At 42.6% G+C, this 23,472-nt stretch overlaps 2 protein-coding genes across 2 annotated transcripts in view; one reads left to right on the forward strand and one right to left on the reverse strand.

The window, feature by feature from the left end:
- Positions 1-586: 586 nt before the first annotated feature.
- Positions 587-23,362, reverse strand: YTHDF1 (YTH N6-methyladenosine RNA binding protein F1). Its single transcript, XM_084854376.1, has 5 exons — positions 22,697-23,362; positions 20,109-20,133; positions 16,639-16,718; positions 6,379-7,902; positions 587-3,689 (listed from the first exon to the last, which is right to left on the reverse strand). Exons 1-5 carry the CDS (start codon positions 22,721-22,723, stop codon positions 3,663-3,665), a joined length of 1,683 nt encoding a protein of 560 aa, XP_084710502.1. The 5' UTR covers positions 22,724-23,362; the 3' UTR covers positions 587-3,662.
- Positions 22,814-23,472, forward strand: part of BIRC7 (baculoviral IAP repeat containing 7) — a 32,694-nt gene continuing 32,035 nt past the window's right edge. Inside the window, exon 1 of the mRNA XM_084854378.1 lies at positions 22,814-22,856. The gene's annotated coding sequence lies outside the window, so the exon portion shown is untranslated. The remainder of the gene's footprint in view (positions 22,857-23,472) is intronic.

The following is a 23,472-nucleotide window of genomic DNA, read 5'->3' on the forward strand; positions in this document are numbered from 1 at the left end:
TTATAAGCATGGTTATGGTGGGGGATGGGAGAGAGTTAGCAAGGACAGCATGAAGGCAGTGCTTTCTTCAGCACATAGCAATTTTTCCCATACTATCATAAGGACTAGGAACTCCCCCCACCCCCACATTTAAAGTTGGAATTTCAGGATTACAGAATGCAAACAGCAGAGGTGAGACAAAGACAGCTTTGTTTATAGTGTCTCAAACCCTGCTTCGCACACATCCTTTCCCCATTTATGCCTGAAACATATTAAAAAAACATAATTCTGAATTATTTCACAAGACAAATGTTTAACCTTTAGGGATAAAGGTGCTGAACTCAAGATTCTTGGAAAGGGTGTGGGAAATTGGTCCTGTCTCATTTCTAGTGCTATTGTGTGGGTACTGAGATTAACTGCATTTTTTTTAGCCTGTGGAATGCTTTGCTGCCAGAACACAGCTTAGAAAGGAGTCAGAGTTCAGCCATACCTGGGATAGTAAACTAGTGTGTAGGCTGTACCACTTCAGGTTGTGGGCGGGCACTTAAGAGTTCATGCTTCTCCACACCCCCAAAAATCACACAAAAAGTAACACGGCAGAGAGCCTAGGCTAGAAACCTTCTGACATGCCAGTTTTCTATGTCAAAGGATTTTTATTTTTAAATAGAGCATTCAACACTCATCTGCAGCTTTAAACAATACAATCCAGACACAGGTTGATTACTTATTTGACCAAAGCATGCCAGTAAATTTCCAAAAAGCAACGCAGGTACTTGGCGGTAGGCTTTTGAACATGGGCTCAAGAGGAATGGAATACAAGAATAACCAACTTGTTTTGAAATTAAAATCCTAACGTTATGTACTAAAGTTGCAACCTTTCATAGAATTGAAGGATAAATTAACTAAAGGTGCAATCCTATGGTGTCTGGAGGGGGATCCCGTTGGCCATAGGATCACAGGCCACCCTTTCTGCAGGTGGAGGAGGTTTGCCACTGGAGTCTTCTTCATTGAATTGACAGAAACCTCCACCACCACTGATTCATCGTTGGTGCTCCAATGTTGGTAAAAGGGGAAAAAGGGGCGTGTTAGGGCAGCTTGAGGGAAGCCTTGTACATACACCATTCTCCTGCCCCCCACCCCTCCCCCCAACTTGGAGCTGACATAGTTTATTCCCTCCCACTGATTGGAATAGACGTTTTTAAAAATCTAAATACTGGCTCAAAAATTGGCAAAGAAATCCCCTCCCACCTTTAGCTGCTATGAGCCAGCAGGGCTTTGGGTAGGGCAGACACTCTGCTATAGATCTCCCCTTCCCAGCTAAGTAGGCTATTGGCCAGTACAGAATTGAAGTAAATAAAATTAATAATTCAACTGACAGTTAAATGTATAGCTTTTTTTAAAGGACTACTGACACTGCAGCATATGACTGTAATAAGGAATTGACACATTAAAGACAGCATTTCCTTCTAATGAATGATGGCTGCTGTTTATTAAACTGAAAGTCCTAAAAAAGAGCTCTAGTCAAACTATGTACCCAGTTTTAAAGTAGACACAAATTTTCCAATGCGCTCCCCCAGTACTTTCAAGTTGCACATACACATACACCTTGCACATATTCAACCCAATTCAACCAGTGACAGAGGGGGAAGGCTGCTCCTTGCTCCAGCTAGGCAAGAACAGCATAGGAAGTAGGAAGAACCTCCTGTTCTCAACCTTAATCACGTTCATTGCAGCTCTCTCCTTGGTACAAGACACCAAGGAAAGTGCTCACTAACCACTACAGTGGGCTTTGATCCATCAATATGGCTAAGCCAGCGGCCATCAAGCCCTTACAGCAGTCTCTACAGCAAGGCCGTTCCCATCATCATGTTCTTTCCCCAGCGTTTGCTCGGTGGAGAGGGGGCGAGAGCGCAAACTGGCCATGGGCCCGAGTGCTAAGGGGAAAAAAATGAGATGACATCACACTTGCTAAGTAGGTATTATTTATTAAGGCTTGTATTCTCCTAGAGGAAAAAGTTAATCTGATGCTGTCCTATTACTCCTTACATCAGAAGTAACAGTCCAGAGACAAAGCTATATGTTCTAAATACAAGTCTAAATGATACAGCTTAAAGTTTCATTTCAATTGGAGGTCCTCTTGAGTAAATAGTTTTCAGAAGATATTTGCTTTCTAATATAAGTAAAAGATCCTCTACAATAAACACGTGCAGATTCGGTGTGCTAGAGCAACAGGCATGAGCACCAAGAATTCATGCTAAATTTGGAAACTCTGGTTGGTGGCCAGTTCTTCGACAGCTCCCTCATTCCACAAAAACATGACAGCAAATTCTGTTTCTTAAAACAGTTGTTTTTACTCATCCAACAGGAAAAAAAATAGACACACACAGTCAATTTTAAACATCTGAAGCATAATCCATCATATGAGTCTGTACTAAGATTCTATATTAAAGCTCACCATTATCAGTATAAAAATTTAAGTGGCATTTTTGAGGGGGTGGGTGAAGAAAGAAAAAAAGGGACAGATTAAAACCGATGTGTTTAATCACATATTAGAAAGCTGAAAAAATCTTTTAAAAGCCACATTGCCCCAAGCCCCTGCAATGCTGAAAACATTATTTAAATCATTAAAAGCTACAAACAAAACAAAAATGATGGTAGAGAGAAAATGTCTCACCTTTTTGTTGCAAGGTATGATATACAGCAGATCCCCACTAAAAAGCACTGGTTCACCAAATATGAAAAACTGTTTTTAGCCTGTGAGTTACAATCCATGAGGAACATTTCTCATGCAAGGTCCACCAAAATGACTGCAAATGCACAATTGTGTTTGTGCAGTTCCCATTTATGCCGCTTGCATGCAAAGCTGTCCTTGTGAATGTTGGCTTTTTAGTTTTCTACAAGACAGAAGCATGTACTTCGTCGTTTTTCAAAAATAATTAAAAAAAGATAAAAAGTGAACTATACAGAGTCATCTGAACTTCGCTGTATTGATGGTCAATGCTTTTGATATAGGTAATTTCTCCAAACAAGCTTAAAATGACAAAAAAAAATCAATACATGTTTGTCTTTATGCTTGTCATGAAGAATGAAGACAATTGTGGGGATGGCGAGACAGGAAGATCTGTACCACATAAATATAAAATTATGGTGACTTTTCAGATTAGAATCATAATTTGTGCTAAAGTCTTAAAAAGTCTTTGGGAAATACTAACATCTTCAGAATATTCAGTTACAGATTAAGGGTGCAATCTTATGCCTGTTAAAGACAGAGAAAAGTCCTGAAAGTCCCAGCATTCTCCAGCCAGCATGTCGGAGGACTTCCCCACCCCCCTCTAAATAGGCAAAGGATTGCGCTTTAACTTGTTTAACCAACTTAAAAAATTAAAAAAACAGGACACACCTTTATTAATGGATTCTACATCATTTTACATATAAAAGGTACAAATTAATGCATATTCACCTGGGCAAAACCAAAAAAATAAAAACACACTACAGTGTACTTAAAAGATGCAAGAATTTAATTTCCCCTGCACAAAAAGATACTGGAGCTGAAAGCTTTACAGTCTTCTGATGCCAGAATACAGCACCAGAGTACTTTTTAAAAAGATTAAATTTTTCATAATCAAATTTAATATCAGTTCTAGTATATATATATTTATAGCAAACCATATATATGTTTATTCTTATTGTTTATTTCGATTCTGACGTTCCTGTAAAGAGAAAAACATCAAATTAGAACTCAAAAAACCTACCAAAACTCTTTACTTGTACCAGTTTTAAGATGCATGGCCATGTAAGTGTTAACAGATTTAACATAACAGGACATGTAATTCTGTTCACATCTCAGGAGTTTTGTTATATATAAACAGTGAACACATCATACAGTGGCCTCCCTGTGATGCAACAGAATTTCTTCATTAAGGGTTATATCCAACGGTGTTATTCCTCTAATGCAAAGCTTACACTATTTGCAGAAACCATGTTTTTATCCTTGCACAAATGTCAAATCCAATACTTTGTGCTTGTGCAAACCACTGTAAAAACTTTTGCATACAACATGCTGCAAAAGCCATTATGCTGTTCCACACAACGCAGTGCACTTGGTGTTGCACAATTGCTGCACAACTCAATATAATTTCCTTAGATTAGATATTGCGCTAGTTCTGGGTTATATCCAATATTATGCTACCAGAAAAGTTACAGGAGTTGGCGTTGTTCTGCTAGTGGCTGAGCTTGTCTTTCTTCAACCGTAGTACCACCTCCTGCTCCCCAAGATACTGTATCATGGTAAAACCTTTTTGAAACTCAAGGGAATCTCAAAAGCAGTTGGAAGTTATGCAAACATGCCGGGTTCTGTGCTTGCCAAATAGTTCTTTGGAGCACAGCCTGTTGATAATTTTACAGAAGAAAACTACTGCAGCGAGTTTGTTGATCACCTAAAATGGTGAGGAGGATAATTCAAGCCGCCTTGGGTTCCTTGCATGAGGAAACAAGGCAGGATATAAATGCAATAAACAAACAGGCCTGCACTCAGAGACTGAATGTGCACTTGTATACTACGAGAGAACAACTCCAAACCATGACCCATAGTAGTATTTTAACTTGATAGTGGTTTATTGCTTCAGGAGTAGGAGATGTGGCACAAAAGCTCTTCAAAGTCTGCACGCATCAGTAATCTCACTCACATACATTATTTGGATTGTGGCCCAAGCATCTTGATTTTGCTACAACTACACTTTAATTTAAGCACCAGCCTAAGTCCATATTGCAGGACGTTGTTTGAAAATTAAATCCCATTTATTTAAGTGGAACATCACTGATGCACTGAAGCACTAGTCATAAAATCAAACCCCATATTTCCTTAATATTAAGTTAAATTGTTGTGTCATTCGACAAGATAATTTTGTTTTGCACTTCAGTGTGAAAACAAGAATTAGCAATTAAATGAGAGCTGGTGGCAGTGCAATAAGTTTCCACAAACTAAAGCTACATTTAAGGAAACAGTACGTTACCTCCTACTCCTCAGGGAATTGTAAAATGGAGGCATTTCAGGTAACGCAATTAACTCTGGGGAAAAGGGTAGAAGCCTTATGTATTTCCTGGGAAGCACTACATACCCATCACATTCCCAGATTTAACTGCAATTTATAGACTAGAAGCTTCAAGAAATGAGTAATAAACTTGACACCTGAGGCAAACAGCAGCTGAGACACAGCCTCTACCTAGTCAAGTAGGCGGAAGTACAAGAAGAGCAGCTGAAAAGAGGACATTTGACCTGAAGGGTCAAGAGGTGATCTTGCTCCCTGGGTGTGCTGTTCATGTACAAGATCATTCTCCAGAGCGAAGCTGAGGGCACCATCTCTAATGCCTGAATAGCACAAAATTAGCCCACAGCTGATGGACTTCGCATGACCTGCTTGCTCTCACTTTACTTTCATCTCACTCTCCAATTCTCCTTCTTCATTCCTGACTCCCATAAATCCATGATTACCACTGATATTATATGTACCTTCTCCCTATTAGTGTTGCTAGTAAATTGCATTTTGTAATCTATCAAAGGCAGTTATTTTAGTAGATTTTACTTTTCTGTTTTATATTATTGCTGGATTGTGAATGCACTTAAAGGGTGTGTCTTACACCAGTAAAGAATCATTTATTTCAAAGGGAAACCTCATTTACTGTTCAGTCCCACACTCTGGTTCTTTCCTTAATAGTGTTTTCCTGAAACTGCACAACTGTTGGTGCTTTTTTTAAAGTTACCAGTGCCTGAATGTTCAGTCTACCTATGCTCTGTTGTATTTTGTTACAAATAATTCAGTTGCAATGATTATTAAAGTAGGCAGTGTAGTTGATGAGTGTGCCAACAAAGATGTCAACTTCACTAAATACAGGTCAAGATCCAAACCAATGTGAGTGGCTGCTTCACTTGCACTTGGATGGCTTTTAAGTTCCTACTTAAAATAGAGGCTCCCCATGGATCTCCAAAATCAGGGGATCCCCTGGAGTGACACCACAAAAGTCACAAGAGACTGCAACCAGAATGAATTTCTGCCCTTTCCCATGTGCAAGCAGGAGCACTTCTTGTTCATATATGGGGAGCGGTGGGTATGGATTTCACCCTTGGTTCTTCCAGATCCTACGACAGAACACCTACATCTACTACAACACACCTATGAATCTAGGCCACCTCTGAAGGCTCAGACCCATCCAAGCTTTTTAACTTACAGAACAGTCACATGTATGGATGCTGATGGTCTGTGTGTTAAATCTAAAGATCAAAGAACAACTCAAGCATAAGTATGCGCTTCTAAAAAATAAATCAGAAACCCTTCTCAAAGATTCCCCCACCCCGCAATATTTCCTTCCCATGTTTAGTAAAATATTCTAAAGCCAGTTTACCTTCCGCACCACCTCCTCCTCCTCCTGGCGTTTTTCATAATGAGAAAAGTCATCGAAGATGGAGGTGGTGTGCTTGTACGTAGCAATAATTTTAAGCACTTGTTTTGCTTTCTCTAAGGGCACCTCCTGAGTGTCACGGGAGTTTGTAACTGGTTTGTTGTCATTGTTCTCCAGCCTGATATGTCGGAGCTGATTGTTGGGCACATCTTTCACGAAGATCCACTTGACGTCAAACTTCCCCTTCCATTTGTCCTGAGACCAGACGCCAGCACTGGTGCCATAGTCCACTGATGACTTCATTTCTGCCACTCCACAGAAATGTCCGCTGCCATTGACACTGAAGAGTAAGTAGACTGGACCCTTACTATTCATAGAGCGGAAAGCACTGTCCAAACGCTTGTTGCCATGTTCTGTGCTACACCAAATGGAATATTTGATGGAACGATGAATATCGTCCTCAGAATAGCTCTTTATTATGAACACACGTCCATTTTTAAGGTTCCATTCAAAATCCTTAGGGTTATAACTGTGAGCAGCTTTCAGTTTTTCAAGAACAGGATGGGATTCACCACCTGGGATGGAATTAGCTGGGGTACTGCCAGGTGAATTGCTCTCACTACCAGTTCCTGCACTTTGGCCAAAAGCTGCATTTCTGTTACGAGGTGCCACCCACCGGTTTTGTGGTGGCGGTGGCTGAGGGTTCTGATATGGCAGCTGGGTCAGTGGAGGTGGCTGGGCAGGAACAGGCTGAATAATTTGCGGTTGTGGGACTGATTGAGGAGAAGGGATTTGCTGGGGAGTTGGAACTTTGGCCACAGGACCTTTATTGTCCCACGTACCTATGTCCATGTTATGCTTAATAGGTGGTGGAGGCAAAGCCCCTCCTATTACAGGCCCACTTTTTGCTTTCATCTTGGGCTGAGGTTTTGCAGGTTTGCTAGCAATAGCAGCCCAAGAGGTTGGCTTAGAAACTGGCAAGTTTATACTTGATCCACCATTGCCGGACAAAGCACCCGTCATCCCGGCACTGTTCACCACAGAACCTACCGTTTTCACAGCAGAAGTTGTGACATCCCCACCTATCTTCAGTCCAACCATTCCTTGTTCAATACTATTCATCCCAGGAGCTTTGTTTAAAGTATCATTATGAAATCCGGTCTGCCCATCCACAATAGTACCACCCAGAGAGCTGGGTGGATAGCTGTAGCTGCTTCCATAAGCTGAGTTTTGAGTCTGCTGTCCTTGAGACCCACTTGTTCCCCATGCTGAGAAAGGTGGGTTTTCAGGAAAAAAATTAAATCTGTGTGGGTAAATGTTGTTCCCCAGTCCACCAGGCTGTCCAAAAACAGCATCATGCATGAAATGGTGATCACCATTACTGAGCTGTCCATAGGTAGTGAGGTATGGGATTGGAGGGTCTCCTCCAGTTGACCACGGTGCTTCACTGAGAGAGTAGGGGAAGCTAATAGATGGAGGATAATAACTGGATAGGTAGGGATCTGTCATTGATGGATAGCTGTTGTTCTGTTAAAGACAAGAAAAGTCAGATGTTGACAATGTTATTCAAACCAGAAGAGATGCTTTTAAAACCTTCTGTACTACCATAGCTTAAAGAGCTACCAAATGCCTTACATTTTAAAAGCGCTTCCTTGTTTCTCAACTGCCTTGCAAATTAGAACAGATTTCTTAGATCAAACTTTCCCACTAACTACTTTATGGGTTAATTCTCATGACAGACACATAGACTTACATACTTGCAGTGGATATATTTTGTTTTAAATCTCCTCTAACATTTGGTAACTGGATAACCATGTTTAGTTTCAGAGGATGCCAATGTTATAATACTAGAATTGCTTATCCCACACAATTTTTAAAATGTTCTCAAAACATTACACCAACATTGTTAAGACATTTTGCAAAATATCCATAAGATTAAACATTTACAGATTCTTCCAAAAAACTATGTTGCTCTGAAGCAAGATTAACTCCACTGTGCAACCCATCAAAAATGCTTGAGAGACATTTTAACCCAAATGCAAACTCCATCTACACCATTGTTGCCAAGGAACATCACATGAGTTTCACAATTCACTCTCTGCTCTTCCACCTCAGATTGTTACCAAAACATATCACTTCTTCCTACATAATCTTGCAAATTCTGACCCTTTTTACTCATTCTCACTGCTCTCTGGTCCATATGCTGGCTATGCCCATTAGCATTCTTCACTCATCTTGATTCCCATAATCTTGGTTCCCATAATTATCCATCCTGCCAGCTATTTTGATCACATTCTACAACTCAGCAGTTCCACTTCACTTTTGGTCTGATCCAGCAAGGCCTTTTGTATATTCTTACTCAAGGTTTCATGCCTGCTTACCTACCTTCTCTAATTTCTTGCTCTGTTCCCTCTCAACACTGGATCATCTTCTTTCAAAGTCACTTATCATACTCCCCCACTCTCCGAGCTGTCCTACCCCAAACTGTGGGAATGCTCCATATCATGTCTGTAATGCCACCTTATCTTCATCTCTCTCCTCAAAGCCTAGCTTTTCCACTTGGCCTTCCCAGTTTCTTCTCTCCCAGGACAGTTCCACCCTACTGGAGTTACTTTATCTATAATATTGCTATCCACTGTGGCTCCCTATTTACTCTGTTCTAAACAATGAGTCCATTTCAGGCAACAACCCATTTTCAATTGTGCCTGGACTACTGGCACTTTTGATGTAACCAACATGTTTTACTGCTGCACTGAGAAAAAATTAAGAGATACTGAAAAAATTTCTATATCTCGTATTTCTGATTTTTTTTTTTTTTACACATTAGCTTTTCTTGAGAAAAAGTATACCTCAACTCAGGTCTTTCAAAATTAGACAGTATTAACTACTACTTGGAAATAGAGATGCAATTTATCCAGTGCCACTGGTTACAGCAAACACAAAAGGCAAGCATCAGTAAGTCACAGAAAGAAACAATAATTCCTACATACCAGGAGGTTTTTGCACTATGAAGTCCTATCTCTGGGCTACATTTACCATGTAGCCAATTTAGAGCCTACACCATTCCAGTTACAAAGGATCACAATTAGAAGTGATTTAAACTAGCAGGTGATCCACCTGTAGTATTTCTGATCTCCTAAGCATTCCAGAGCAAGTTCTGTCTTGTAACTCGAAGTCTAAAATTTCCATGTAGAGCCTTAGCAGGATAAAGCAGGTTTACCACTCATTTGGTAAGCTATCCAACTATTTTGCTTCGTTTATACCAGGAAAGAGAAAAGAGAGGAAGTCTTAGAGTATGTGAGAAGCTTTAGAGTATGTGAGAAGAAGCCTTAGAAACCTTCATTTCAAAAGAAACCACAAAATGTAATATATCCCAACAACCAATAGAAAAACCCCTGACAAAATGGGATATGTAACTAAAAGAAATAGAATATCTGGGCTACGTTTACATACACCAAAGACATAAACCCACTTGATAAATTAAAGTTTATTTTTTTAAAAAAAACTGTTATCACTGAAGTACACAACAGGAAAATAATTATTTGTAAAACACACCAAATTGGCTTACATGTCTTGTGTGTGTGAATTCATTTTGTTAATTTATTACACTGCATACCCCAATGTGTCAGTTTAAGCTTTATTTCAACCTATTTCTCCTTAACTTCTACAGAATTCTGTTTTGTTTCTTTAAAATACACTTATCACTGAAATTTTTGAATCACAATCCTAAACTGGCAATTTACCTTTCTAATCTAGTTATCTGTCCACTTTGGTAGCACGATTCACCCACATAAACGCAATGCAACACTGACAGGGTTTTCTGCTGAACAAGTGGCCAGATTCTTATTGGCAGCAACTGCCTCATCAGCATCTGGCAGAAATCTAATATACATTACATGAAAGGACAGTCTCACATATTACTGAGTGTAGAACTATAGAAATGAGTGCCAGCTCTTAGTGAACTTCTTCCAAGCCATCATTCCCCAAAGGAGTGGCTTGGGTCAATTTACAATGAGGAATGGAGGAAGACACAACATACAAATGATTCAATCCACAGCATTATTGATATATGAAAGCCTATACTGAGAAGCCCCTTCATGGATCACTGCCTTGTTGTGGCGAAGGGGCTTGCGTAACTCAGTGAAGCCATAAGCTATGCCGTGCAGGGCCAGCCACAACAGACAGGTCATGGCAGAGAGTTCTGCCAAAATGTGGTCCACTGGAGAAGGAAATGGCAACCCACTCCAGGATTCTTGCCAAGAAAACCACATGGAACGTATCACAAGGCTAAAAGATATGACGCTGGAAGATGAGCCCCTCAGGTCAGAAGGTGTCCAATATACTACTGGGGAAGAGCAGAGGGTATTTCCAAGTAGCGCAAGAAAGAGGGAAGCGGCTGGGCCAAAGCCGAAAGGACACTCAGCTACGGATGTGTCTGGTGGTGAAAAGAAAATCCGATGCTGTAAAGAACATATTGTTTAGGAACCTGGAATGTCAGATCAATGAATCAAAGTAAGCTGGAGGTGGTCAAACATCAGATGGCAAGATTGAACATCGACATCTTGGGAATCAGCGAAATAAAATGGACAGGCATGGGCGAATTTAATTCAGGTGACCATCATATCTACTACTGTGGGCAAGAATCCCTTAGAAGAAATGGAGTAGCACTCACAGTCAACAAAAGGGTGGGAAAAGCAGTACTGGGGTACAATCTTAAAAACGATAGAATGATCTCAGTACGAATCCAAGGCAAACCATTCAACATCACAGTAATTCAGGTCTATGCCCCAACCACTGATGCCGAAGAAGCTGAGGTGGATCGGTTCTATGAAGACCTACAACATCTTCTAGAACTAACACCAAAAAAAGATGTCCTCTTCATCATAGGGGATTGGAATGCTAAAGTAGGAAGTCAAGAAATCACCGGGATAACAGGCAGGCATGGCCTTGGTGTACAAAATGAAGCAGGACAAAAGCTAATACAGTTTTGCCAAGAGAACACGCTGATCATAGCAAACACTCTTTTCCAACAGCACAAGAGGCGACTCTACACATGGACATCACCAGATGGTCAATATCGAAATCAGATTGATTATGTCCTTTGCAGCCAAAGATGGAGAAGCTCTATACAGTCAGTCAAAACAAGACCTGGAGCTGACTGTGGCTCACATCATGAGCTTCTTGTTGCAAAATTTCAGCTTAAATTGAAGAACGTAGGGAAAACCACTAAACCATTCAGGTATGACCTAAATCATATCCCTGATGAATATACAGTGGAGGTGAGGAATAGATTTCAGGGATTAGACCTGATAGACAGAGTGCCTGAGGAACTATGGACGGAGGTCCGTAACACTGTTCATGAGGCAGCAACGAAATCCATCCCAAAGAAAAAGAAATGCAAGAAAGCCAAGTGGCTGTCTGATGAGGCTTTACAAGTAGCTGAAGAAAGAAGGGAAGCGAAAAGCAAAGGAGAAAGGGGAAGATATACCCAACTGAATGCAGAGTTCCAGAGAATAGCAAGGAGAGACAAGAAGGCCTTCTTAAATGAACAATGCAAAGAAATCGAGGAAAACAACAGAATGGGAAAGACTAGACATCTCTTCAAGAAAATCGGAGATCTCAAGGGAACGTTTTGTGCAAAGATGGGCATGATAAAGGACAATGAAGGCAGGGACCTAACAGAAGCAGATGAGATTAAGAAGAGGTGGCAAGAATACATAGAAGAACTATACAGGAAAGATCTGAATGTCCCTGATAGCCATGATAGTGTGGTCACTGAACTTGAGCCGGACATCCTCGAGAGTGAAGTCAAGTGGGCCATAGGAAGCATTAGTAACAACAAAGCTAGCGGAGATGACAGTCTTCCAGCTGAGCTATTTAAAATCCTAAAAGATGATGCTGTTAAAGTGCTGCATTCAATATGCCAACAAATCTGGGACACTCAACAGTGGCCACAAGACTGGAAAAGGTCAGTTTACATTCCAATTCCAAAGAAGGGCAACGCCAAAGAGTGTTCAAACTACCGCACAATTGCACTCATTTCACATGCCAGCAAGGTGATGCTCAAAATCCTACAAGCTAGGCTTCAGCAGTATGCGAACCGAGAACTACCGGAAGTACAAGCTGGGTTTCCAAGAGTCAGAGGAACTAGAGATCAAATTGCCAACGTTCGCTGGATCATGGAGAAAGCAAGAGAATTCCAGAAAAACGTCTATTTCTGCTTCATTGACTACGCTAAAGCCTTAGTTTGTTGTGATCCACACAATCAGTGGCAAATTCTTAAAGTGATGGGAATACCAGACCACCTTACCTGTCTCCTGAGAAACCTGTACCAGGGTCAAGAAGCAACAGTAAGAACCAGACATGGAACAACTGAGTGGTTCAAAATTGGGAAAGGAGTACGACAAGGCTGCATATTGTCACCCTGCTTATTTAACTTATATGCAGAGTACATCATGAGAAACGCCGAGTTGGATGAATCACAGGTTGGAATTAAGACTGCTGGGAGAATTATGAACAACCTCCGAAATGCAGACCATACCACCCTAATGGCAGAAAGTGAAGAGGATCTCAAGAGCCTGTTGTTGAGGGTGAAAGAGGAGAGTGTAAAAGCTGGTTTGAACCTCAACATTAAAAAAACGAAGATCGTGGCATCTGGCCCCATCACTTCCTGGCATATAGAAGGGGAAGAAATGGAAGCAGTGACAGATTTTACTTTCTTGGGCTCCAAGATCACCGCAGACGGTGACTGTAGCCATGAAATTAAAAGACGCTTGCTCCTTGGGAGGAAAGCTATGGCCAACCTAGACAGCATAGTAAGAAGCAGAGACATCACCTTGCCGACAAAGGTCTGTCTAATCAAAGCTATGGTTTTCCCAGTAGTAATGTATGGCTGTGAGAGCTGGACTATAAGGAAGGCTGAGCGCCGAAGAATTGATGCTTTCGAACTGTGGTGCTGGAGAAGACTCTTACGAGTCCCCTGGACTGCAAGGAGGTCAAATCAGTCCATCCTAAAGGAAATCAACCCTGACTGCTCCTTGGAAGGGCAGATCCTGAAGCTGAAGCTCAAATATTTTGGCCACCTAATGCAAAGAGAAAACTCTCTGGAAAAGACCCTGATGCTGGGAAAGACTGAAGGCAAAAGGAGAAGGGGACGGCAGAGGATGAGATGGCTAGATAGCATCACCGATGCAATGAATATGAACTTGAGCACACTCCAGGAGAGAGCACAGGACAGGAAGGCCTGGCGTGCTATGGTCCATGGGGTCACGAAGAGTCGGACATGACTGAACGACTGAACATACTGAGAAGCACTAAAAGTCATGTTCCAAGATGACTGTGGAGTTACATGAACTGGAAAAAAGCAGCCATATATATCATTTGCATTTGGGAGGTCTGCTAAAGTGCGAACATGTGATTTGTTCAGCATAATGCTGATAGTCTTGGAGTGTAGGAGTTACTAGTTATGTTCGCTATATTTTACCTCCAGTATCAGAGGCAGTATGCCTCTGAATACCAGTTGCTACAGAACATGGGTGGGTGGGTACTGTTTAACTCATGCCCTGGTTGTGGACTTCTAATGTTCCTCTGGTTGGTCAGTGTTCATGCAAAATGCTGGACTTGATAGGCCTTTGGTCTGCTCCAGCATGGCTCTTACGTCCTCTAATCCATATTTGTAGTTAAAAATGAATATCTACAGGCCATCAATAGTTCAAAAAACACTTCCCCAATCCAGTGCTCTCCAGATGTTTTGGCCATTAACTCACATCAGCCACGGCCAGCCTGGTCAATGATCAGCAATGATGGGTGCTGTGGTTGAAAACACCTGGAGGGCACCAGGTTGCGGAAGGCTTGTTTAAACCTCCTGCTTTTCAGAAAACAATTTGTTACTATTACAGCAACTATCACAGCAACAGTTAGAGTACTAAAAGGGCAAAGCAGAAGAAGACTTGAAGATCACCTAGGCCAGCACAGTGTAATGAAGCGAGATCCTCTACATCCAACTAGCCCCAGGAGTCTCCAGCATCACGTAGGTTATACTGCGACACTAGCAGAGAGCAGAAAGAATCAAACCATCATATGCCCAAGCTGCCTGAAAGCAGACTTCTCCATCCTGTCCTCCTCACTGCAGCCCTCCTGTACATGCCCCAAATCTGCTCATGAGGATCCACCAATCCTCCAGAGCAGAATTCAGGGCTGCAGAGGGGAGGGGAAATCCCTTCCACAAGCACTTTCTGCTTTGCTGGTGGAAGGACACTGTTCAGTTCAACCCAAGGAATAATTTCAGCCGACAAGCAAGCTGTGTCACACACATTACTTTACTGGACAAGGTAACTTTCCCAAATTTACTGACTAAGACACACTTGTTTCTAATTCTACAGAAAGGAATAATTTAGACAAGAGGGTGGCCAACTACTCAGCACAGTGTCACGTAAACAACATATCATTAAAAAAAGAACACACCAATTTCCTTATTATAGATGTAGGGCTAGTATGCCACACTGAAAATAGACAGCTGAACCTGAATGTGTGTAATTCAGGTTAAAATCTTATCTTGTCTATGAAGGCCACTGGGTAGCCTTTGGAGAGGCATTACTCTCACACAAACTTAACTCACAGGGCTATCGTGAGGATTAAATTAGTTAAAAAGCATACGCCACTTGGTAAGCTGAAAAGTGCTGAAAAGGTTTATAGCTAAAGCTATTGAGAGAGAGCAAGAGAGAGAAACAGAGCACTCAGTGAGAATGAGTAAAGTTGGCCCAAATTTTTCAATAAGTCTTCAGCTACTTATTCAGCCTATAGCAGGTTTAACCCCAAGTGTATGAAGGTGCTCACCTCCATATATGGCAGAGGCAGGCTATTTATACTTAAAGTGTACACAGTTCTTGATCTAGGTGACTGAGTGTCAAACTACATGTGAGGTCGAAGGAACTCCTGACAGCTTTTTATTTCGCAAAAGAATCGGTGCTGTGGGGGAGGGGTGGGGGGCTAAGCCTTTCCCTTGGCACAAATCACATTCCTGAAGTTGCTATTATTGCTAGAGGGGGAAAATTACATGCTTAAGCTTTCCCCTATGCAGCTAATAGAGCTTCAGGGATAATTCTAATTGGGGAATAGATGCCGGGATAAAGGGAAAGAAAGGCTAAAAGCTGACACTTTTGTCTAATTCCTACTGGTCAATTGTGCATCATCTGCAGTGTGTTGAGCAGTATACTTCTCACATAAAAGATAGCTGACCTTATTTCAAAGATCCAACAGGGCATCAGGCAATTGGTTTTAGTGGGACAGCAGCTTCACTACTGCATGGGGTGGGGGGAGGAAAAAGCTGCTGAGGGAGTAAATATTTATTTGTACTTTGCTGGCACCTTAGAGAAGCAGCAGAGGAGAAGATCTTGTCCACAGAGAAAATATATGGCAAAAATGATGTTCAGAGACAAGGGTTTTATACACAAATGCTGTAGCTAACCCAAACAACTGTTTGCTTGGAATTACAGTATGCTCTTCAAAACAGGATTACTTGAAATCATGGGCACTGTTTGAATACACATTAAGAAACAGAATGTAACTGCCTGAAACAGAACTTGCAGCAGCTACCTTACATAAAGGTATTTTCATTTATTACTTTCACACAGAGTGATCCATTTGCTGAGGAATGTGCCCAAGAAGCTACTGTACAGCAGCTTTCCCCATTGTGGTGTCCTCCAGATGTTTTGGACTACAACCCCTATCAGCACTGGCCACGCTGACTAGGGCTGATGGGAGTTGTAGTCCAAAACACTTGGAGAGCAACTCATCAGGGAAGTCTGCTGTACACCCTTTCCCCATGTCCTTTCCCTCCCACTCCCTAGGTAACTTTGAAACATGAGCATTTCAGATAAGATTTTTTTTTAAGATACTCTACTAAAAATGAAACTGTCTATTAATCAGCAATTTCAGACGCTCAATTGTGCAAACATTTTAGGATATTAACACTCTCAGCATTAACTGACAGGAACAATAGCTTGATCTTTAATTCAGAAGCCGACATACAGAAACCACAACATTCGGAGGTGATATGTAAGTGACACTGAGTTATTTAAGACACTGGTTGTTTGTTTACCTGAAATTAGACAGAGTGTTACACCGCTATAAGTGGTCTTTCACTCCCTCCACTATATACTAGAAAGATTTCTGTATAAAAAAATTACACAGCTTCCTGGTCATCTACACTCCCTAAAAGCCATTTTTTAAAAATCAGATCATTTTTCACCAACATTGACTAACCTGATTTGACTGTCCAGAAAGGTAAGGCTCAAAATCGTTATCATGAACTGTATCCTTTTGATGAAGAGAACCATTTTGTACTGAAACAAAAGAGCTGCAGTTATAACAATGTACAATCTGAAGTTTCAATAAAGAACCATTTCGTAAAGCACAGTGACAGTATACGTAAATACAACAGTCTTTATCCTATGGCCTTGTCAATTTAGACAAGGCAAAGGGATCAGATTTCAACAAGATGGGGGGGAGAAAAAAAATCTTCCACAGGCACTCAACATGCTATTGTTGCTTATAAAACTAGCTTGAACGAGAGTTATTGAGCAGCCTGCAAGCAGGTTTTTCAACAACCTGCAACACAGCTTTGGCAAGAACAGGAGTAACACTTATACAATACACTAACATACACTTCCCTTGTGAAGAGAAACTGCAGAGCTTAGTAAGCCAGAGCAGAAATCTGAGAGGCCTCCAAGTCAGCAAGGCATGCCAGGAAGAGGTCAATAAAATGCTGGCTGAATGGTCTTTAAAGTTCAAACCTTGGTATCCTTCTACATAAACTGGAGATTATATACTTTTCTATTAGGCTAGATAACGCCAGTGAAGGATATTTCTTTATTTTAACCTGCATTTTACTCTCGTTAATACTTAATAACTAGCAATAATATCTGCACCACTCAACTTTTCAGACTGCGTTCTAGGGAACTCTGGGATTCCTTGAAAGCTTATCACAGCTTCCTCAATAAGATCACCACTAATAGACACAACCTTCCTTGAAAGACAGGTTGCCAATCATTACAGATTTTCCCTCATAACATCCAATGTAAAGGAGTGCTAGGTGTGTTCTAAGGTATGCTCTCCATTCATACACAGAGACACTGAGGCCTAACAGGCCTGGGCAGCACTCCACGTGCATCGAGTGGGCATCCTAGAACATTTCTTCATGTACAGAACCCTCTGCAGAGTGCAGGGGTTCCATGGAAGAGCAGATGATATGAAAAGGGTTCCCTGAAGGTGTGAAAGCCACTGGTAATACAAACAACTTAACAAATGTATCAAATCTATCAGAACAGAGTTTTATAACTAAAATATACTAAATGCTATACTAATCACAGATAAATATCAAAGCCTGATCTTATATGTATGCAAAATCAGAAAGGTATATTGCTAAGTTATATCAAATAAAAATTAAGCTGTTATGAAATGACGAAAAAGTATCTCAAACAAGTGGGATGCATTAGGGAGCAAGCCTATGGCCACTAGACACTGTCTAGAGAGCCATAAGATTTTTTGGTTTCTGAGAATCGAAGTCAGAGCCAGGGCTCTGAATGTGGTTCCCAGAAACCGTGCTCCCCGCCCCCGTGTAGTTGGCATGGTTCTCTCCATACCAGCTACATCTCCACACTAGGAAACAGAGTGCAGAGATGGCGAAAAGAGGGAGGTCCTGGGGGCAGGGAGGAGACTGCAGAAGCTGCTTTACACAGCTTTCTACGCGCTGCCTCCTTCCCCCGCTCCCCCAAACCACAGCCAGACAGCCAAAATCGGCCATCTAGCCAAAAATGCAGGGCAGCTGGAGCATGGAGGTGGGGATGGCCTCCGTACTACAGTCACCCTACATTGGACACTCAGCAGCCTCCAACTTTGGAGGCTTCCAACTATCTCAATAGGATTGCACCCTTAGCCTGTGGCAGTTATAGAGTTTCAATGGCTTATTGTAACAATATAACAAGAAACATTCACACTTGTGTCGGGGGTTTTAGACACAAGATTTTAAAGCCACTTAGGGAGCAATCCTATCTGGATAGGTGGCCACCTTCGAACTCAGAGGCGACCACCTATTCAAAGCAAGGGAGAAGCATAGAGGGAATCGTTCCCTCTGCACTTCTCCTGCCTTGCTTTTTCTGCTAGACAGCTGATTGCGGCTGTCTAGCCGCAGGAGCACAGAGCAGGGAAGGAGACTGCTATACAACACATTGGATGTGTTGTACAAGCAGCTACGCCCTCCCCAACCCAGAACTCCCCCAGCTACGCCCTTTTCCAGCCCCTCTGCGCTCCTCTTGCGAGCACAGAAGACGGGGCTGTTCCATGCTGCCTCTGAGGCAGCACGGAATTGGGGGGAGGTCGATTCTCCAGGAACCGTTCTCGGAACACAGGCTCCGAGGTCGATTCCCCAATAACAGCATATCCTATGGCCATCTAGCCGCTGTCTAGCGCCCATAGGATTGCTCCCTTACAGTGCTTTGTGGCAGATAACATAAAGCAAAGCTGCTTTAATATCAAATGCTAGACATATAGTGTGAACATTTAAAGTTCAATAAAAAGGCATTTTCAGAACACTAGCGATGCCAACATACCCTAAAGCTGAAAAACCACAGTCTCATGCCAAGTTAGGAATGCTGAAGTCCACTTCAGCAAGCCTCTCTGTGCTAGATTGTGGACAGAGACAGAACAGGCAACATAAAATTGACTGTGTGGTATGGCATGGCTAAGTTAAGGTTATTTGTGGGAAACGTTTCTACATTGTCCACTATGCTCTCTTCTTTAAAGTGCTTAACTGCCCCCCCCACCCCTTTAACTTGCTTCAGAAGCATGGGGTTTAGTATCTCTGCAAAAATAAAATTCCAAGCATTAAAGCATAAAGAAAAGATATGCCAGATGATGGTATATTATATAATTGTTTGAGGGTACGAAGAATACTCATATGAACATATAATTTATATTTTATTTTTGCTTTTTACTCTTGCCTGTTCTGACATTTCAGGACTGGGTGGACTATATCACAGAATATATGTAAGATTATGAATTGTAAGCAGGACTGCTTGCTTTTCAAAACTCAGCTTGTCAGATGCTGCTATTTTATATATAATCGCTACATCTTACACTCACAGACTAGTTTGAACTTTGGGATACATGCTACAAAAATAGTTTAAGTGGAAAAAGAGCAGTGATGTATCAACTCCCATGACCTATAATCCCATAACAACCAATAATACTCTTGTGACAGAAGAGGAAGTGACTAACTGCAATCCAAAATTTAAGTAATCTTGGAATTTTACTGTTTTTTGACCATTCCTTTGTAACAATCCTGCTTGCAAAGTGTACACATCACTGTTGTTTAATAAAATGGGAAATGAATGTTTGCACAGACACAATGGTAGAAAAACACATAGTTTATTATTTTGTATTTTAAAGTATCCTGTAATTCACTTTGTGGGGGTAGGAATCTACTAAGTAAACAAGAAGTTTAAGCAAACCTACCCCTAATAAATGGGTATAGACCACAGTTCTATACCCACTTACTTCTGAGCAGACACATAGGGTTGCAACACCTAAGTTAGTTAAAAAGGCTTGCTTCTGCATACAGATAGGACCTTGTTGCTTTAAAAAAATCGTATTTCATCAGTGAGAGCCAAGTTAGGTACGCATTTAGTCTACATCTACTTTCAGAGCCATGTATTTTAGGTCAGAATTTTCCTTACCTTTATTATCCTGTCCTTTTGGTCTCTGTCATATCACATGGTAAGATAAAGAAAAGAAAACAGATAATACTTGTCACCTGATGAGCCCTCTGAATAAAGCAAACATCCATTCTAATTTATATATTGTAATTCATAAAATATAATGCATATATGATATTGTAAATCCATTTAAAAGTCTTATAATTACAATTCCCAACCCTTTTATCTGGCCTCAAAAGTTTCTGAATCTGTTACCCCATCAATGTCTAGTGTCTAGACTATCTGGAATTATCTCAGATTATTTGTGGCTAGTTCCAACTAGAAATGGTCAAGGGCATAGCATGTACAGTTATCAGGGACTTTCAAGGAATTAGTACAGAAAGTATCCTCAGTAGAAGAATGTAGTGTCAGGGATTGAGCTGAAAAGAAAGGGCTGGGGACTGATTGTCAGGAAGAGATACTGGAAAAACACTATGTCTCAGAAAAAAAGTAGAAACCCAGAGAGAAGCAAAACACCTAGCTCCTTAAAAGGTAAATATTAGCATGTGTACTAAATCTAAGATTAAAAACAAGGGATAAATTGCTATGGGGAAGACGAAGAAAAGAGGGGCTGACTTCCACAGAGACCTATAGAAGGAAAGAGAAACCCCAAGCGGCCCCAACATGGGAAATGTTAGCCTTTATACCGACAAATGAAGAGGGATACTAATTCTCTAAGGGCACAATCCTATGCATATTTAGAAAGAAAAAAGTCCTACAATTCCCAGCTTTCCCCAGCCAGTCATGCTGGCTGGGAATTCTAGGACTTTTTTTCTGTGTGAACATGCATAGGATTGTGTCCTAAGTGACCTAAGCACAAAGGGAAAGGAGAAAGAACTGAGTCAAGAAAAAAAAAAAAAAGGCAAAGATTAAGTCCAGGGGAAGCGAACAAAGTTAGAGAAACACATACATAAATCAAGAAGTAGCATGACAGATAATAACACAGAGTAAGGAAGCAAGAAGTGGCTGAGAAAGAAAATTGACTAACACAACTGAGGAGATAGTAAGAATACCTACGTTTGGCTGATGTACCTTGGAAGCTAAGGCTGTGAGGTCCCTGGTCCAAATTTCATTTTGGCTATGACTTTACTAGGTAGCCTCAGGAAAGCCACTATCTCTCATACTCAGTCTCTTGCAATGTGAGGATAACACTACTTGCCTGCCTTACAGGGCTATTGTAAGAATAGCTGAGATAATTTAAGACCATTCAAACACTCCAAAGCACTATATAAATGCCAAACATTATTATTGTTTAATAATAATAATAATAATAATAGGGGAAGGAAGCACATTTGCATGCATTCAGAGACTGAGCTTCCTAAAAGCAAAGGCAACAAGAAGAAGAGATACCAAGTTTCTCCAGCGGGGCTGGGGGTACTGTGGTGCATGTATTTCAAAGAAAATGTTAACATTCAAAGAAAGAAAAGGGAGATGGGAGAAGAACAATAACAAACCATATAAACCTAAACAGGAATGAGTACCAAAGGGAAAGCCAAAAACGCTAAGTCCTACAGACAGACTGACACCCAAAGCTGAATGTTGGAGTACAGCCTGAATTTATAGTCAGGAGCAGCTTAAAGAATTAGGGAAGATGACAGAGAAACTACCAAGTGCCTATCCAAGGACTGATGCTCAAGTAGGGTGCAAAGCAGAAACCCATGGTGACTAAACAAGGTAAGGAGGTAATAAAAGGCAGGGGAGCCTGGCAAAGAAACATGGACCTAAATACAGGCACTACACTGTACAGTTTGGGCTGTGGAAGTTGTGAAGAGATGCAAAGTATTTGGAACAAGAATGAGTATGGAAACATATCACCCAATGTTGTATTCTTCAAGAGGGACCTCTACAATGGCTTCGGATGGCTGGTTCACATATTACATAAGTGCAAACCCAGATTTGCCCCAAATGTACACTCACAGCCACAGCCGATAACAGCTCCCTGATGTACTTAGAAACAAGAGTATCAGAGGCACACATATGTTTGTCATATCCTCGCATTAAGCGCACACTTAAAACATCTCAAGTCCACAGCTCTCCAAAGCACGATGCTCATAGCAACCTCTGAGAAGGCTGTATGTATCTGTGTGCGCATCTGAGATGAAGGACAGGCGCAGCCAAACTCCAAGGGGGCAAAACAAAGATCTGACATGGGGAGAAGGAGGAGGGAGAAAGACAAGCTGAAGCCTTATGCAATAAGGAACAGAGAAGGGTCTACGCAGCCTTCCCCAGCTTGGCCCTGCCCAGATGTGTTGGGCTACAACTCCCATCATCAGGGGGTTGATGGGAGTTGCAGCCTAACACATCTGGGCAGGGCCAGGCAAGGATGGTCTACATTAAGGGCGGGCGGGGGGGGGGAACAGAATCTCTCTGGAACAGGCAGCCATAAAGAAGCGTGTGTGGCCGAGGGCGGGAGGCTTGTTGAGGGCCAAGAAGAAAGGAAGGGGCCGGGAAGGGAGCTCAAGAAGGGGACGAGGGTTAAATAGCAAGAGGGTGGGGGAGAGAACGAGGATGAGGAGAGAAAGGGGGGTGCTGCCTGCTCTTCCCTCTCCCCACCCCCGTGATCCACTTACCTGGGGGTCAACGCTGGTGGCAGACATCTCTCATGCGCCCTGAAGTGGGGGGCGGGGAGGAGGAGGAAGGGGAGGGGGGCGAGGAGGAAGGGGAGGGGGGCGAGGCCGGGCACGAGCGCGCGGGGAGGGCGCGTGCCTGCGCGTGAGCGGCGAGCGAGGGGTAAGAGCGGAGGGAGCGTGAGCGGGCGGAGGGGCGCGCTCCCCCCTCCCGCCGCGGGCTGTTCCCGGGAGGAGGGAGGGTGGCTGGCTGGCTGGCTGGCTGGCGGGGGGGGGGGGAGGCGGGAGAAAGACAAGAGTACGCACGCGCGTGCTGGGCGGGGGGCAGGAGGGGGGTCTTAGGTCAGGGAAGGGGGGAGGGGAAGGGGGAGGGCCGCGCGCACGCGCGCTGGCTCGTCCGGGCGCGCGCGGGGTCCTTCTCTCACATCGCTCGCCTCCACACACAGGGACCCGCCGCCACCGCGCGCTCGCCTCTCCCCTTTTCTCTCTCCCCGTCGCTCCTGTCCGTCCCTCGCTCCCGGCCTGGAGGCTGCCGGACCTAACCCCCCTCCTGCCGCGGCCTCTCCTCTTCCTTGAAGCGGGGGGGGGGGGAGGGAGAAGAAGACGGGCACTTATGCGCCCGCAGAAGGAGCCTTCCAAGTCCAATGGCGGCGGGGACCGGGCTGCGGTGACGTCAACGCCTCTGCCGCGTGAGGCATGCCGGGAGAGGGGGAAGAACACACACACACTCACGACCGTACGCGAAGGAGGAAGAGAGAGGGAGGAGGGAGGGAAGGGCA

The sequence above is a fragment of the Heloderma suspectum genome, chromosome 4 (assembly GCF_057233095.1).
Source record: "Heloderma suspectum isolate Gila_16-S chromosome 4, 16-S_ref, whole genome shotgun sequence".
Taxonomy (NCBI): domain Eukaryota; kingdom Metazoa; phylum Chordata; class Lepidosauria; order Squamata; family Helodermatidae; genus Heloderma; species Heloderma suspectum.

Excerpts from the sequence above, each read along its gene's own strand:
- YTHDF1 (XM_084854376.1), bottom strand. The coding sequence starts at position 22,723 with ATGTCTGCCACCAGCGTTGACCCCCAG. Across the intron at positions 20,134-22,696 it reads CCACCAGCGTTGACCCCCAG|AGACCAAAAGGACAGGATAA; the intron begins GTAAGTGGATCA and ends GTGATATGACAG. Across the intron at positions 16,719-20,108 it reads AAAAGGACAGGATAATAAAG|TACAAAATGGTTCTCTTCAT; the intron begins GTAAGGAAAATT and ends CTTTTGTTTCAG.